Genomic DNA, 17,387 nt, shown 5'->3' on the forward strand with positions numbered 1-17,387 from the left:
AGCCTCACTGCCGAGCCCCGGTACCGCGGCGGCATTTTGGGACCGGCCCCCGGCAGTGCCCCGATCCCCCGGTCTCATCGCTGGGACTGACCCCGGTACCGTGACCCACTCACGGTACCAGCACCGGCCCCAGTGCGGATCCCCCGGCACTGCACCAGCCCCGGGACCGACCCCGGCACCAACCCCCCCGACTGCCCTCCCGGGGCACCCCACAAGGGCACGCGGGGGTCCCCAAAAGCCTCCCTGTCCCCTGCCAGACACCCCCGGTGCAGGTCCGGGGGACACAACCACACCCCCGTGGGCAGCAGCCGAGGGCAGGGCAGGGATTTATTGTCCGGGGGGAGCAGAGCGGGGCTGGGGTCCCACGGGGGCTCGGGGGGGCTGGGGAAGGGGAGCTGGGTGGGGACGGGGCACAGGGGACGCCGCTAGTCCTGGGCACTCCCCGGCTCCTGGGCCTGGCCGGGCTCCTGCGTGTCCCCCTCGGCAGGCGGCCGCGTCCTCTTGAAGAAACCCGTCTGGAAGGGGGCACAGTGACAGCGGTCCCACATTATCAGCCCCAGAGATCCCTGTGGCACCGCCGCGGGGACCCCATGACGTCACTCCTGAGGGGTCCCCTGGCACCAGCCTCTGGGGGCCCCGCGGTGTCACCCGTGCTGCTGTCCCCGGTCCCGTCCCACAGCTCCCGCCCCCCGCGCTATGTCCCATGTTTCGGGGTCCCTCTCTCGTGCCAGTGCGGCCCCGCCACCGTGGTGGATGTCACCAGTGTCCCCAGTATCCGCCGCGCGCACTCACCTTCCACATTAGGAGGATGAGAAGGGTGAGGAGCAGGAGCCCGGCCAGGACCCCCAGCACCACCCACCACACCGGCACAGCCCCCTCGCCCCCGGGGCTGGCGCGCACCACGCGGGTGTCAGTCTGCAGAGGGACAGGTGGGTGACACCGCTGCCGCCACGGCCCGTCCCTGTGTCCCCACGCCACGCCAGCCCTACCTCAGCCTTGCCGGTGGGCAGGACCCGGGGCTGGACGCGGTAGGGCATGCCCGAGGTGTTGAACCACGCTTGTGACTGGATGAGGAACTGCGTCAGGAGGTGCTCCCGCTAGGGACACGCGGGGGACACACGGGGACACATAGGAACCTGGCATCAGGGGCGCTGGCGGTGAACAGGGCACCCGTGATCCCACACACGGTATCCCCAGGGTGATCTCTGGGGACCGCCGTGCAGGAGGGGACATTGCAGGGATGCCCTGGGGCCACAGTGCCACCGCGTCCCCTCTGTCCCAGGAGGGGACAGTACCTGCTGCAGGGTGTCCATCCAGAGCAGGGCGTGGACGCTGACCAGTGCCCGCTGGTCCTTGCCCAGGCTGGGCACGTGGCAGGTGATGTCCACGCACGTGGCATTGTCACAGTCCTGAGGGACACGGCGGATGTTGGGGGGCCTCCACCCCAGGTGACACCCCCAGCCCCGTGCCCACCACGGGCTGCAGGTCCCAGGGTCACCCAAGGGATGCGATCCCCACCCTGGCACCCCCACCCACACCCATCCATCGCAGCCCCAGGTCCCCAGGGTCACCCAAGGGATGCGATCCCCACCCTGGCACCCCCACCCACACCCATCCATCGCAGCCCCAGGTCCCCAGGGTGACCCGCTCACCACACGGACGAGGTCCCCCAGCCCGGCTCCCGGGGGCGGCTCCGCCTCCCGGCGCTCCCGTTGGTGGCTGCCGTTCCCGGGCGCTGCGGCCGTCGGACGGGGGATGTGCAGCTGGAAGGGGACACAGGGGTGACGCGCGCCTCCCTGACATGTCCCGGCGCCCGCCGGTGGGCGGCGGTCCCGCAGCCCCTACCTGGGCGGGGTTGAGGGCGGGGTGGTGGGAGCAGTTCATGCCCCCCTCGGTGCCCAGCTCCAGCAGGTAGAGCAGGACGTGGCTGCCCAGCAGGTGGGGGATGGCGAGGCTCAGGGTGACCCCGCTGACGGTGCCGGGACCTTTGTTGTGGAGCTGCGGGAGACGGTGCGATGATGCCCAGCACAGGGGGCGACGCCGGGGAGGGGACAGAGGGGACACCCTCGAGCACCCGCGGGTGCCGTGTCCTACCTCATAGACGTGCTCCACCTTGATGCCGTGGTCCTCGAGCCGCTGGCTGCCCTCCACCCAGTGCCAGCTCGTGGGCAGCACCGTGGTGGCAGGCAGGGAGTTGCTGGTGGGAGAGGAGGGTCAGTGTCCCCCTTTGTCCCCCCATTATCCCCGTGTCCCCCAGACCCTCACCCTCGCAGCTCCATCTCTGCCTCTGCCTCCACGGGCACTGTCACCGTCACCGACGCGTTGCTGTGGCTGGGGCTGTTCTTGCTGTGGGGACACAGCGAGATGAGATGGACGCTGAGTTTGGGGACATGCTGAGACACTGAGCCCAAGGTGCCGATGTCCCAGCAGTGGGTGGGGGACAGGGGGACAGCGGGGTGTCACCTCCGCAGCTGGAGGTGGAAGGTGATGGCATCCCCCATGTCCTCCAGCCCGGACACGCTCAGCTCCATGTCCACGGTGATCTGTGGGACAGCAGAGGAGAGGGGCAGCTGGGTGACCAGCCCCAATGGGTGCCAGGCACAGCAGGGAGCCCCTGTCCCCTTACCCGGGCCCCCGCTTTCATGGGGTTGCCCAACTCGCAGAGCACCACGTGGGTCCCATTCTCCTTCTTGGGGTTGCAGCTCAGCTTCTCCTGCCCCTGTGGCGTGGGGACATGGGACAGGGACACGTCAGGGACCCATCCATGAACCAACCACACCGGGAACCTGCATGAGCTGAGGGCAGGGCTTGAGCCCCACACCCCGGACACCCCTGAACACCCATCACCAGTGGGGACCCTGTGCAGAGTGATGGCCACCAAGGCAGGACGTGAACCCCCGACCCAGGATCCCTGGGCACCCATCCCCACCCGGCAGCCCCATGGAGGATGATGGAGATGGATGACACAGTGTGAGGCCCCCGATTTGGGTCACTCCCTGGGCTGGGCACCCTCATGGAGGTGTGACAGCCACCAAGGACATGGTTTGAGCCCCCTGCCCGGGGCATCTCCCAGCACCCCTCAGCACCTGGGCACCCCCAAAGAGGGAGACGGCCACCAAGGGCTGGACATGAGCCCCCCCGGTCACCCCTGTCACCCCCACTCGGCACCCACCGGGATGGTGCTGCGGGCAGCCTGGTAGTGGGTGCCGGGGGGCAGCTGCACCCTCAGCTCCGCCTCGAAGGCGCCTTCGCCCGCGTTGGTGGCGTTGGCACGCAGGGACAGCGCAGCCTCCGCGCCGATCAGCAGGCGTTGGCTGGGGCTGGGGGACATGGGGACAGCGCTCAGCACCCCCCGGGGACACCAGGCACCCCCTCAGCCCCGGCGCTCACGTGTCGGCGGCCAGGTGGAGGTCGGGGACGCAGAGGTTGTCGTCGCCACAGTCCTCCAGGATGATGTGGGTCTGGGAGGGGGCCAGGGAGGGGACAGGGTGAGGTGTGGCAGGGGGGGACATTGGGGACAGCAGGGGCACGGGGCGGGGGCATTGCGCTGGTGGAGGGGCCAGAGGGGACATCCCAGAGGGAAGATTTGGCACAGTGCAGGGAGGGGACATTCCAGGGAGAGACCGGGGATGGAGCGGGGGGAGGTGACAGCAGAGGGGACATCCAGGGGACGATTGGGACATACCCTGAGACACGCCACAGGGGGGGCAGGGACAGCAGGGGGACATCTTGGGAGGGATTTGGGATGGCAGAGGGAACAGAGGGGACATCCTCAGGGTTGGGAATGGGGACAGAGGGCACATCCAGGGGAGGGATTGGGGACTGCAGGGTGAGCACAGAGGACAGAACAGGACGGACATGCCAGGGAGAGGGGGCACATCCCAGTGGAAACTGGGGACAGCGTGGGGGCACAGAGGCCATGTCCCAGGGGGATGCTGGGGACACTGGCACACGCTGGGGACCCCAGAGCTGGGCACAGCCAGGCTGGGGGTCCCCACATGTGCCCTGGCCCAGCTGTGGGGAAGAGCCCACCCCGTGTCACCACGGTGACATCCCCCCACAGCCATGTCCCCCTACCTGTGCCTGCACCAGGGTGTCCCCGTAGAGCACCAACCCCGGGGCCTCTCTGGGCAGCGTCAGGGCCATGCTCAGAGCCACCGGGCTCAGCTTGTCCTTGAACTCGGACTCGTCCTGGGGACACCCACGGGCAGAGCGCTCTGGAGGGCATCCCATGCCACCCCAGGACCTCCCCCCAGCACAGCCCCCATCCCTGTCACCCACCCTCCTGTGAGGGGAGACTGTAAATCCCTGTCCCCAACCCTGTCCCCATCCGGGCTGGAGATGCCACGTCCCCATTCCTGTCCCCCACCCTTCGTGGATTGTCCCCGCCCTCTCCCGCGCTGTCCCTGCGCCCGTACCCGCAGGTAGGCGGTGAGGTTGCTGCACACAGGGGGTGTCCCCGGTGCCACCACCAGCTGCTCCTGCCAGGACGATTGGTGTCCCTGCAGCAGCAGGACCCTCCGCGACGGCCGGGGCTTCAGCCGGTCCAGCTGCAGCTCAGCCTCCAGCTCTGGTGGGGAACAGGAGGGTGGCACTGGTGACACCCGCGGGGACACCTCGGCGGTGCCCGTGTGACAGCCGTGCCCCCAGGGTGACACTGGCACTCACGGATGCTCTGAGGGAGGTGCTGGCCCGTCACGCTGACACAAAACACCACGTGGAAGCTGCGGGGGGACAACACCAACAGGCGCTCAGGGACCTGTCCTGTGCCCACGGCGGTGCCCCATGGTCCCCACAGCGATGTCCCCGTGGTGTCCCCACGGCAGTGTCCCCTCACCAGCTGACGCGGACACTGGAGTCGGGCAGGACACAGTCCAGGATCTCAGGGTTCAGCCCGTCGGGGACACTCAGCTGGGTCTGGGCCACCACCACGGGCAGTCCCCTGGGGCACGGGGACATTGCTGAGGTGCCGCAGGACCCAACAGGGAGCCCCGGGCCACCGCAGGGACGGGCACTCACTGGTACACGGCCACCTTGGCGGCTCCATAAGCCCCCACGAGCAGATCTGCAGGGACAAGCAGAGGGTGAGTGCCGGGATGGTGGCACAGGGGTGGCACAGGGGTGGCACAGGGGTGGCACAGGGGTGGCAGGGCGGTGTCGTGCCGGGGCCGTACCCGCGTAGCCGTTGCCGTCCAGGTCGGTGGCACCGCGCAGGGCGAAGCCGAAGGCGGCGGGGCCGGGGAAGGGGCTGCTGAGGCGCTGGGTGGGCACCGGCGCCAGCCCCTCGCTCTGCCCGCGGAAGATGAAGACCTGCCCGCTGCCACTGTCACCCCCCTGCGGGGCGCCCACGGCCACGTCTGGGGGGGACAGGAGGGACGTGGGCACCCACCCGCGCTCTCCTGCCTCAGTTTCCCCACGGCGCGGCACAGGGGAAACATCCTCCCCCCTCCCCGCCGCGCTGTTACCGCCGAAGCCGTCCTTGTCCAGGTCCCCGAGGCTGGCGATGGCGGCGGCGAAGCGGCCGTAGGGGTGGGTGCCCGTCAGGGTCTGGGGGGGCCCGGCGAGGGGCTGCGGACCCCGCCCCAGGTAGAGGTAGAGGCGCCCCAGCTCGCTGCGCTGCCCGTCGGAGCGCCGGGCCATGTACAGGGGTGCGCCCACCAGCAGATCGTCCCGCCTGTGCCCGGCGCGGGGTCAGGGTCAGGGTCAGGGTCCGCAAGTTTGGGGGCTGGGGGCACCCAGCGGTGTGCCAGGCACGGGCAGCACCCCTGGGTGTCCCCATGGAGGAGGCGGAGGGGGGATTGCCCCTGCTCTCACCCGTCCCCATCGACATCGGCCACCGCCACCGTGTGCCCGAAGTACGAAGCCACCTGGGAAGGGTAGAGGGTGGCACCGGGGGGTGCCGGGGGCACGGTGCCCGGGCAGGCCGGGGGGTGCTGGGGTGCTGTGGGGTGGGAGCAGGGTGCTGTGGAGCCCCGGGAGTGCTGGGGGTGGCACGGGGCACGGGTACCTGCTCGCTGGCGATGCCCCGCAGCCAGCGCAGGGTGTCCCCCGCAGTGAAGATCTCCACCTGCCCAGGGCAGTGTCAGACGCCAGGCCCAGCCCGGGGTGACACGTGGAGGTGACACGTGGAGGTGTCACCTGGTGTCCCCTCGGCCGGGCACCGGCACCGGGCACTCGGCAGCACTCACCTCACCCCTCGTGTTGCTCTTGTTGGGGACCCCCACCACGTACTCTGTGGGGGATGAGAGCCCTGAGCCCCCGCACTGGGACATGGAGGGGGCACGGGGATACCCCCGGCGCTGGAGTGGGCGCAGGGATACCCCTGGGGGCATGAGGGCACAGAGATGGACGGGACCCCTGTCCTGGCACAACCCGTCCATCCCCCTTGGGAAGAGAAGCAAGGTCACTCTGGAGCCCCGGGGTGCCCCAGGCCCATCAACCCCCGTTCCCTGCACCCCCCAGCCCTACCTTTGGTTTTGGGGTTGCCATCAAACTCGCCCACAGCCACCGAGTACCCTGCAGGGAGATGGGCACTGGTGACCCCGGGGTATCCCAGCAGGAGCTGGCAGCGGGGCAGGGTGCCCGTGCCCGCTGCTCACCCCGGTACCCGTCCTCGTACTCCCCAGACACCGGCTCCGTGGGGCGCCCGGGGCTCCCCAGCCACAGCAGGGACGTGCCGAGGAAGCGCCTGAGGATCTTGTCCAGCTCCACCGAGTACACGAGCCCTGTGGGACACCAGCACTGATGGGGCACCCGCTGCCACACGCCCTGGGCTGCCATTGCCACTGCCGGTGGCACTTACGGGGTAACCCGTCCGGGGCACCCTCCTCCCGCCGTGCCCACCCAAAGGGCACCCCGGGAGCACCAGCCGGGGTGGCAGCGCTGGCAGGAAGGACTCACCCGTGAAGTAGTACCCGCCGGGGGCACCCAGCACCAGCGTCCCGTCCTGCGGGAGGAACGGGCTCAGCACCACCCCGGGGGCACCCTGGCATCCCCCCAAAGCATCCTCACCCAAGTATCCCCCACTCCAGTATTTCCCATCCTGGCACTCCCACCCCAGCATCCCCACCCCCCACTCCTAGGACCTCTCCTCCCGGAATTCCCGCTCCAGCATCCCCCACCTGAGCATCCCTACCTGAGCATCTCCCACCCGAGCATCCCTACCCCGACATCCCCCGCCGTGACACGCAGGTACCATCCTGGCCACACTCTCTGCATCTCTATCAGCACCCCACATGGGCGCCGCCCACGGATCCCCACAATGTTCCCGAGCCCCCCCGAGTCCCCCGAGCCCCTCAAGTCCGCTCTCACCGTGGTGACGGCGGCGCTGAAGCCGATCTCGCAGTAGCGCTTGTCGTGCGCTGAGGGCACAGGGCGGGGTCAGACGGACGGGGGGTTGGGGGCACCCCCCGCTCCCCGGTCCCCCCTCACCGTAGTTCGTCTGGCGGTAGGTGCTGGCCATGGTCCGGTCGCGGCAGGGCGAATACCACACGGCGCTGCGCTGTCCCGGGCTCCGCACGAAGCAGGCGCCCGTCGGGGTGCGGAACGCCTCCTGCTGCCCCTCCATCGCGTTCCAGTGCTGCAGCGGGGCACAGACCTGGGCACGGCGGTGGGACGGGCTGGGTGCCCACCCCGCCGCCACCCCAGGCTGCCCGCAACCCCCCCGATGCACCCACCACCAGTTTGCCGTCCCAGCTGGTCACAGACGCTCCCAGCCACTGGTCCGACTTGTAGGTGTGGAGCTCCAAGGTGCCCTGGATCTCGCTCTCGTCCCCTGGGGGAGCGGGAGAGGGGGAATGTGCGGAGCAGGGCCCCCCCCACCCCGCTCCCACCCCGCGCCCCACGGCGCCCACGCACCCTCAGTGTCGATGGGGAGGGGGTGGCAGGGGATCTTGTCGGGGGGCCAGGAGCAGAGGAAGACGGCGCCGGGCTGAACCACGCCGGGCTGGGAGGTGTTGGCACGGGGAGCCCCCACCGCCACGCCGGGCCTGGCGGGCAGAGCGGGTGTCAGGCTCGGCGGGCGTGTGCCGTGCCCGACCCCGGCACCACGGTGCGCCCCTACCTTCCCTCGCTTATGTGGAAATCCAGGGCGAAACCGAAATAGCTGCCGGGGGGTCCCTCGTAGATGGTGGGGGGGTCCTGGAGAAGCCCCAGCGTGGGGGGCAGGCGCAGCGCCCCGAGAAGCAGCAGCACCCGCAGCAGCTCCATCGTCACCCCAAAATGTGGCCGCAGCCGCCGTCCCGGGGCGTCCCTGGCTTATCTCGAGGGACGCAGCTGGGGACGGGGCCAGCAGGAATAGGGAACACAGGAAGGGCCCCCCCGGAGGCGCATCCGCTCCTGCAGGGAGCCCCGAGGTGCCCCGTCTGGCTGCGGCCGGAGCTGGGCGGGGGACAGGAGGTGGCAGTGCCACCGGGGACGGGTGGCAGAGTGGGGGGACAGGGCCACAGCAGCCCGAGCCTCTCGCCCACCGGAGCAGCACCCAGCCCGTGTCGGGGTGGCTATTTCGGGATCTTCATCTTGGGGTGGCTATTTCGGGGTGCAGGCGGAAACGTGGCGAGGACGGCGGGGCACAGGGCCCCTCCATCGCCCCCGATATCCCCTCCGCAGCCGGATGGAGCTGACAGCACCGAGCCCGCCCGCGCTGGGCATCACCCCACAGGGCAGGGACACCCCAAAACCCTGCCAGGGAGCCATGGCTCTGGCAAGGGAGCGGGGGCAGGGTGAGGACAGCCCACAGCCAAGCGAGCAAGGCTCGTCCCTGTGCCCGCAGCCAGGCCGGTGGCAGCCGCGGGGCTCGGCCCTGCCCGGACAGCGGCGGCAGCCCCTGAACCCGCCCGCAGAATTAATTGAAACTCAGTTGAGGACTCTCAGGCTGCCCGAGATCTCCCCGTGCCAACCCAGCGCCGGTGGCCGGGAGAAGCCGCGGAGCCTCTCCCTGGGAGCCAGCCCGGGTGAAATGGGGTCTTCTCCATCTCTGAAGCTGCAGGTGGGAAGCAGGACAGGGGAGTCAGGGGATCTGGGGGGTCCCAGAGGCAAACGGCACCTTGGCCCCTGACGGGGGACAGTTCCCGGAGCGGGCTCTGCTCCAGCCCTTCGGAGCAGCTGCAGTTGGAAGAGCGGGATTTGCCCAAAGCAGAGCTCCGAGGGCTGGGAAGGGTTTAGCCGAGGCCGGATCAGCTCCGTGCTCCGGGAGGAGCACATCGGCCTCAGGCGCAGCTGCTCCTCCTCGGGAGGTCTCGTCCCCAGCTGGCAGCAGCATCTGAACCCAGCTGGGGCCCACACCAGACCCCTCAGGGCACTGAGAATTCTTCCTTCTGTCCAATTACTTAATTTCCTGTTTCTTTCAGCGCTTCTGCACCATCCCTCATCTGCCACCTCCTGCCAGGGCCACCGGCAGGGAAGGGCAGGTGGCACCCTGGACCCCGACCCTGCTGGCATGCAGGGGGTGATTTTTTTTGCTTTAATCGAACCAGGGCTTCGGTGAGGAAAGGAGAGGCTGGTGCTCTACACAGCAGCTCCCCAGCACCACACACCACCACGGTTTTTTTTTCCACAAATCATTGGTTTATTAGAAAGGTTTTTTTCCCTCATTTTACAGCATATATATATATTTATATATATATCTTATGTGACAAAGTTAAATACAGTCTGTTGATGCTCGTTAAGTAATGACAGGTTAATTATTTTAGCGCTATCCTTATGTCCAAAAACCATTCCCTGCCCACAGTGTGACGAGGCTGGGGCACGGACGGGCCCTACGAAGCTCAGCTCTGACAGTAACACTGAATTGTTCGGTATTTACAGGAAATTTGAGTCCCTTTTTTGTGACTGCTGTCACTCTGACCTGCTCCAATTTCTCGTTTACACGGTGAGAGAGCTCAGGGGGTTTTGATCCTTTGACTTCGCCTGGTCTTGTGCTGCACTCCGGGAGGGGACAGGGAAGAGGATGAGGATGGGGAAGGGGACAGGGAAAGGGATGGGGATGTCACCGCACCCCCACACTGCTCTGGAATCCCTCTCCCCAGCGGTGGTGGCCCAAGGGCTGTGACACCTGCAATGCCTGTGAGGGGGGACAGCAGCCGCCCATCCCCTGCACTGGGGCGGGGAAGCTCCCACGGGCAGTGTCACCCGAGCCAGGTGATGCAGGGAGAACTGGGAAATCCCTGATGGACCAAGGTGGGGTAACCTCATGCGTGGGATGGGAGCAGTCCCAAGGCACCTCCTGCACAGCAGGGTCTGCGTGTTACTGCTTCCAACAGGGAGGGGCGAGAGGGAAGGAAAGGAAAGGAAAGAGGAAAACAAAAGGGCTCTCTATGCTCTGGGAGCACCCTGAATTCCTGCTGCTCCCCAGGCTGCCCCAGTGCCCATTCCTATGGCAGGGAGGAACGCAGCGTTACCTGCCAGAGCCACTGCCACCCCCACAGCCCTCACCTTGCCCAAGTGTCACCTGTTGATTTTTTCTTCTGCAAAATTCTAAATGAAGATTTTGTTTGTTTGTTTGTTTTTACATTTTATAGTACATAAAAACTTCAAAAATACATGAGCTTGGTAAAATATACATGCTTAGCTGTTCTGCATCTAGCTGAAACTATAAATTGAACCTTTACAAGTGTCTTGGGTCACCTACAGCAAACATATTTACACAGAAGCCACCAGAACAAGTACCACTAAGAACTGGCTGTAAAAAATATTATTGCGATATACTACAAATGTAACCTTTGATAGGAGCTACAAAAAGCAGCATCTTTGTTTACAGAGTTCAGTGCAATTCTTTACATTAAAAAAAAAAAAAAAAAAAAAAAAAAAGATTCCTATAAATTAATAAGGAAACCATCAGTGTTACAGAGGAAAGAACACGCTTTACATCCCGGCCGCGCTCCCCCATCCTCTGTATTGCTTCAATTCCTAGCAGGATTTTCCTTCTCTCTCCCATCCAAGTGCCTCCTTCCCAACACCACAGAAGATGGAACTCAGAGTGATTTTTTTTCCCCCCTTTCAGAACAGTGGTCAAAGCCCAGGCTGGAATCCTGACCCGAGAACCTCTCTCCAGTCTGGGATATCCAGGCATGGTCCCAGCACAGGGGAACACAGGTGCAGGATGGAGAAGGACGGGAGCTCTGGGCACACACACAGAGCTCCTCCTCCTCTTTACAGTAAGCTCTTACTTCCACTTTTGCTGCTCACACCAAGAAAAACCCACGTGTGCAGTGACAGAGGCCAAGGAACCTCTTGCAATGCCTGAAAACTGAGGCCTCCAGTGCCTCTGCAGCCAACAGCTCCCGACGTTCCATCGCCAATTACAAGCTGGATTCAATCATGCTATTTTACTTAGATGACCTCATTAAAAGGATTTTTAGAGATCCTATTAGTGCGTATGAAACCTCATTTATCATATACAAGGTGGCAGAAGGAAGATGACCAAGTGTGAGAATCCAGGGGGAAAAAAAAAGCCTTTCCAAGTGTCTCGCTGTTCGAAAGGTGAAATGGTTCTTCCGGAGCGGTGCTGCTGCGTGCACGGAGGAGTCAGAGTGAGACATCCCTGGGACACAGCCAACGGCCCAGCCCTCGAGCCTCCGGCTTCTTTGGCTGCTCAAGGGTGAAAGGAAATGCTCAGGCCTCACCTGCCCGCTGGCTCGACTCCAACCCCTTCCCGAAACGCCAAATATACTCCTTCCTCCGAGGTTCCTTCATTTTGTCCTTCATGTGCCGTGGCTGGGTGGATGCTGCAAGTCCTGTCCTGAGAAAATGGGGTGCAGCAGGGGATGGAGGTGCAGGGCTGTGGCGGCAGCGGCGGCCGCGGGCCTCGGAGCCAGGAGGGTCGGGTAGAGAGCGTGAGGGACAGGGTGGAAGGTGAAGGGGCCCGGGTGGATGGCGGACGCCGGAATGATGTGGATGGGGTGGCTGGCCAGGAACGTGGCGGGGTGCCCCGGAATAATCGAGTGGGTCAGGTGGGACAAGGAAATGGGGGTCAGGTGTGGCTGGGGGATGTGGTGGACCTGAGCGAGGGGCTGCGGGTGCGGGTGGGGGTGGATGCCGATGGCGGCGGCGGCGGCGGCAGCGTGGTGCTGCAGGATGGCGTGCTGCACCGTCGTGATGGACGTGGCCGACGCCGCCGCCGGCTGCTGGATGTGGATGGGCTGCAGCGCGGGCGCGGCCGGCGCCAGCGCGGCCGAGGCGGGGAAGGCCTTGACTTGCTTGGCCAGCAGCTGCTGCTGGATGTGCTGCTGGGCGGCCTGCTGCAGCTTGCTGTACTTCTCCATCTCCTCGGGGGTGAAGGTGATGGGCTGGCTCTCCAGCGGGGCTAGAGAGGAATCTTCTCCCCCCTCCCGATCCCCTTCTATGCTCGGCTCCCCGCTCTGAGGCACATAGCCAGGAAAGTGCTCAACGTCTGGAACTAAGGGCATCATAGCGGTTTCCACTGGGACCGGCTGGTTGCCCCCATCCATAGGCTCCAGCCCGTCGCCGTCGCTCGGATCCGAGAGGAAGTTGTGTGGCATGACCAGATCTCTGGAGCCAAAGCACTCGGGGAGCGCCGGCGCATCCAGGGGAAGGGATGGCATCTCCACGGAGGCTTCGTCACGTTTCTGCTCATCCAGAGGTTTGTCCTGAATTACCATCACCACATCTTCCAGGAGAGACTGGCTGGCCAGCTGACCCTCCTCCATGCCTTGGGAACCATCCTCAGCATCTGACAGCTCCTGCTCCTCGCCCCTCTCCAAGCCAGACTCCTCGTATCTTTTGGAGTTCGGTTTCCGAATGGTTGGCAACTTCCCAATTAAGGGCAGAACCGGTTTGTTGCCTAAGGAGGGAGGCAGTTTGGGGCCAAAGTAGCCCTGGGGAGGATCTTTGAGCTTTATGCCCACCTTGTTTGCCCCTGACAGCACCTCGTCAGTGACGCAGGGCTTCTTCTCAACCTTCCTGGACTGCACCTTTTCCAGGAGCAGCTTTGCAGTGACGGAGTTCCTCTCCTCAGGACTGCAGTCCCCTTCCGAGGCCCGCCCCGTGCCAGAGCCGCTGCTGTTCTGGGACAGGGAGCCAGATCCTTTCGGATCCTCTCCTTTGCCATCCTCCTTCTTTGGCAGCGACCCCTCACCTCGGCCTGTCCGGAAATAGTGAGGAGACTGGGAGCGATAGATCTTGGACCTGATGAAGTCCCTTCTGCCAGACCTTCGCTCCTCGGGGCTCTCGTGGCCCCGTGAGCCCTTCCGCGACAGAGACCTCTGCGAGTGGCTGCGGGTGCTGCGGCTGCGGTCCCGGCTATAGCTGCGGCTGCGCTTCCAGCTGCGGCCCGTCACGCTGCGGCTCCTCCTCTTGCTCCGACTGCGGCTGCAGCTGCTGCTGCGGCTCCTGCCCCGGCTCCTGGATCTTGACCTGCCTCGAGGGTGGGTTCGGCTCCTGCTCCGACTCCTGGATCTGCTCCTGCTCGAGCTGTAGTCATCTTCCGACGAGGAGTATTTGCGCCGCTTCGAGCGGTGGTTTGAGCTGTTGTAGTCGGAGTCGTCCTCCGAGTCCTGGGAGCGCTTGGAGTGGCAGCGGGAGCGGTCGCTGTAGTCGCTGTAGCTGTCGTCCGAGTAGCTCCTGTGGTGGCTGTAGCGGCTGTGCTCCGAGGACGCGTCCGAGCTGGTGGAGTAGGACCTGTGCGAGGAGTGCCTGCGGCCCGAGCGGGAGCGGCTGCGGGAGTGCTCGCTGCCCGAGTCGTAGTCATCGCTGTACTGCGACGGGGACTTCTGGTGGCCGCGCTTGCCGGGGGAGCCCTCGTCGCTGTCGTAGTCGGCGCTGCTCTGCCGGCTCCGGCGGCTGCTCTGGGCCTGGGACAGAGCCGGGCAGCGCCTCCTGGCACCGGGCACCTGCTGCAGCTCAGCCTTGTGTCTTTTACTGCCGTGCTCTTGGCAGGAGTTACCCCCGTCTTCTTTTTTACCGCTGCTTCCCTCCTCAGCAGACAGGGATTTCCTCTGGGACTCCTGGGAGCATCGCTTTTTCTTCTGGAAATGACTGCAGTCTTCTGACAGTTCAGGTTTCAGTGCCCGATCTGACTCTGTCGAAAGGGAGGATTTACCTTTTTTGTGCCTGTGCCTTTTCCGTTTCTTGGGTTTCTCTTCCCCCAGCTCAGCTTTCCGGGCCTTCTCCTCAGCTTCCTCCTTGTGTTTGCGCTTGTGTCTGCTGGACTTTTTGTGCTTCTTTTTCTTTTTGTGTTTATGGGACCTCCCAGATTTACTCTTACCTGTTATACTCTTACTGCTGTCCTCCCCATCTCCCTTACCGACGCTTCCCAGACCGGACTCCTGCTTGCTCTGGGATTTGTTTTCCATTTTTTGAGCAGAACTGTTCCCTACACTTTCAGCCTCCTTGGCTTTGCTCATCTCACCAGGTTCTGTGCTCTGAGCACTGTCTTTACAAAGCCCTCCTGGATCCTTGGACTTCTCAGCCCCTTTCCCTTTTGCATCCTTGTTACGGGAGAGCTTGAAGTCGAAGTACAGGGGGTTGCAGCTGTAGGACACAGAGGGCTCAGCTTTGGTGAAGATGAGCAGCTCTGAAGGCCACTGCAACGTCGTGCTCTCATCCTTACTCAGAACAGGGAAAAAAGGTCCCGTGGGGTGCTTTGGTCCCTCAGAGCCATCTCTGCAGCCCGAGGCAGGAGGAGGAGCAGTGTCTGGCTCAGGGGGATTGCTCTCTGGATCGTGCTTGCTCTCCTGTGTATTTTCATTCTCTGGGATGTCTTTTCGTTCTGTTTTGCCCTGCTGAGCCGCACTTTCAGTAGTACTCTGCACCTTCTGCTGTCCCGTGCTCTCAGCAGCCTTTTCTGTGTGCTTGCTGGGTTTTGGTTTGGGGGAACTCCCCTTTTTCACTTCGTGCGCGTTTTTTTTGTTCACATTTTCTGCTTCCGTTTGCTCAGTAGCTTTCATGAAAAGCAGGAACTGAAAGTTGGGCTTTACTTTACAGTGGGCCGGGGGGATGTAGTGGTAATATTCTGGTTCCACAGCTGTTGGTCCATCTTCTCGCCTCATCTTCTTCAGTTTGGATAAGGTGCTGGCCAGAGCCCCGCTGTCCTTGTCATGCTGGTCATCATCCTCCATCTTGCCATCAGAATTATTGGCGCCTTCACCCTCCCCAGACTTCTGCAGGCTGCCAGCCTCCGAGGACCCCCTCTCATCACCTTTTGCCCCATCTGCAGAATTGGACTCGTCCACGTGGTCCTTGAAAACAGAAGCGATGGTCTCCAGCTTCACTGGGGTCTTCTTGGCGAAGGAAAAGGACACTCCGATCTTCTGCAGCGGAGTTCCCAGAGAGCTCTTAATGCCAAAGCTGATGGCCTGTGCCCCCTGGGCAGGTGTCTGACCTGGCATCACAGTGCCTTGTCCAGTGTTGAGGAAGCCTCTGTCAGTGGTCATCTCTGTGGCCTGGCCAGAGCTGGTCTGGACGAAGGAGCCACTGTTGGCTGCAGAATCATCGTCATCTCCACCTTCCTCGTCCACAGCCACCGTGGTGGTCCTGAACATGGGCCCACTTCCAGGAGCACTGCAACAGGGGAGAGAGAAAACACAGCTGACTGCTGTCCCTGGGCCTCTGCAGCAGGATCCATCCCTCAGCAGAGGCAATCTTGCACAGTTCAAGTGCTCTTGAACCCAGACGCATGCATTTAAATATTATTATACAGCCACTCAAAGCTTTTAACAACATTAAATTACTGAAGAAAATACCTATTGCTGGATAAAGCAAATTTGGGATACTCTGCATGATCAGTTTAGTGAACTCACTGCTACCAAAACCACAGCATGAGCCCCAAACACTGTGAAGCTTTGCCCTCAAAGCCTGTGCAGTATCCCAGGGCGGGAATGCCAGCCCAGCCCAGGGCTGCAGCCCCCCGGGCTCCAGGGGACCACCCAGACTCACCACTCCGGCTGCCTCCTCTGCTCAGCCAGCTCGTGCAGGCGCCGCAGGGCTTTCTCCTGCTTCCTCTCATCTTTCCGGGATCTCGACGAGACATTGCGAGCAAATTCCCTTTGCTTGAGATCCTTCAACCTCTGAGGCAAAAGAAAGCGGGGACGAATCAGATCAAAGGTGTTTGTGGTTTATCCAAGAGCAGCTCTTTGCTGTAGCACTGGAAATTGCAGTGTCAAGCCCCTCCCCAGGGACATTTATTGAGCCAGGATGGAGCAACAGCATCTTAGCTCAACAAATCCCACGGAGCACGCTGCCATCCTCCCAGCAGCTGAAGGAAAAGACAACTGGTGGTCACTTTTGGCTATGACTTCAAGTTCTGCGCATACCCCCTTCCAATCAACACTACTGTTTTCTTTAGCATGGACAACAAAGCTGATTTCGAAGCAACAAGCAAATTCTGGAAGGAAAAGGGGAAAAGAAGAAGGATTGTTTACTTTGCTGCTCTTGCAGGGTGCAGATGTACTTGACAAACAGTGCGTGACACGAGTCAAGAGCACGGGCCAAAGGACAGGAGGGATTAGCTGGTGCCAGAGTTACCCAGGAATGACATCTGACAAAAGCAATGTACCGTTACATTGGAGAAGGAGCCAAAAATCCCATGCAAATGATTTTGTAAGCAAATACAGAATACAACATACACCACAACCAGTTACTTGTTTTCCTGACAGTAGTTCTGAGAGGGTCAAGAAACAAACTGCTCTAAAGGCAGGAGGGTCTCTGGGGGTTGAATACTTTGGGGGGCAGAAGCACCAAGTTCCCCAGAAATATTAGCATGAGGAAGCAAACTCAGTCCCAAGGAATTTCAAACATCCTAATATCACTGAGGAAATCTAGGTAGTCATTTCTAATAGGAAATAAACATCCAAGACTTCAGAACATTTTGGAAAGTCCTTGTCTCAGAGCACTAGAAGAGGCTGCTGCTTTTCCTTGGAATATATGTGGATATTCACAACATTTTTTTAGAGTGCTCTACAGAAGTTTAAGTAACAGAAAGCAACAAAGACAAACCTCTACCATCCTAAAGGGACTCATTGTTCTTTTTTAGTGCACAATTCAAAACCTTTTCAAAGGGCCCAGTTCCAGAACGCATCCTGTACTCAGCTTTTGGAAGAAGTTTCATGTTTTTCAGGCATTTCATGCAGGGCCTGGGAGACTAACGGGACTCAGAGCAGGAGTCACTTTGGAACAATTCTTGTACAGGATGTACAAATCACTGGTGAATTCTAAATACTTCTGGCTGGCTGACTCTGCCTCTTTCCTGGAGCAGAGTCAGACTGCCACACACAGAAACAGTGGATCTGGAAACCAACCCAAAGCTCAAATTAGAGGAATTAAGCTGGCCCAATGTAAAGAGAACATTGCTTTGTGAAAAAGGGAGCGATTGGACAAGACAGAGGATTCTCTTACCTAATTGTATTTACTAAATGTGGTTGATTGTTACCAAA

At 62.2% G+C, this 17,387-nt stretch overlaps 2 protein-coding genes across 11 annotated transcripts in view; both read right to left on the reverse strand.

The window, feature by feature from the left end:
* Positions 1-425: 425 nt before the first annotated feature.
* Positions 426-8,208, reverse strand: ITGA2B (integrin subunit alpha 2b). The gene is made up of 30 exons (XM_040087046.1): positions 8,063-8,208; positions 7,858-7,988; positions 7,677-7,774; positions 7,432-7,597; positions 7,312-7,361; positions 6,901-6,946; positions 6,600-6,725; positions 6,469-6,516; positions 6,189-6,232; positions 6,008-6,067; positions 5,815-5,867; positions 5,466-5,674; positions 5,175-5,357; positions 5,020-5,065; positions 4,838-4,942; positions 4,669-4,724; positions 4,419-4,570; positions 4,078-4,191; positions 3,391-3,461; positions 3,173-3,320; positions 2,627-2,719; positions 2,464-2,543; positions 2,266-2,346; positions 2,095-2,197; positions 1,846-1,998; positions 1,653-1,763; positions 1,296-1,409; positions 990-1,097; positions 793-915; positions 426-515 (listed from the first exon to the last, which is right to left on the reverse strand). The coding sequence occupies exons 1-30, from the start codon at positions 8,206-8,208 to the stop codon at positions 426-428; spliced, it is 3,108 nt and encodes a 1,035-aa protein (XP_039942980.1).
* Positions 8,209-9,562: 1,354 nt separating this feature from the next.
* Positions 9,563-17,387, reverse strand: part of GPATCH8 (G-patch domain containing 8) — a 55,692-nt gene continuing 47,867 nt past the window's right edge. For all 10 annotated transcript variants that reach the window (XM_040087493.2, XM_040087492.2, XM_040087495.2 and 7 more), the window contains 2 exons: positions 15,892-16,022; positions 9,563-15,516 (listed from right to left, as the gene is read on the reverse strand). In XM_040087493.2, the coding sequence (XP_039943427.1) occupies positions 11,700-15,516; positions 15,892-16,022 (3,948 nt within the window). In that variant the 3' untranslated portion in view covers positions 9,563-11,699. The remainder of the gene's footprint in view (positions 15,517-15,891; positions 16,023-17,387) is intronic.

The sequence above is a fragment of the Hirundo rustica genome, chromosome 27, assembly GCF_015227805.2.
Source record: "Hirundo rustica isolate bHirRus1 chromosome 27, bHirRus1.pri.v3, whole genome shotgun sequence".
Classification (NCBI taxonomy): domain Eukaryota; kingdom Metazoa; phylum Chordata; class Aves; order Passeriformes; family Hirundinidae; genus Hirundo; species Hirundo rustica.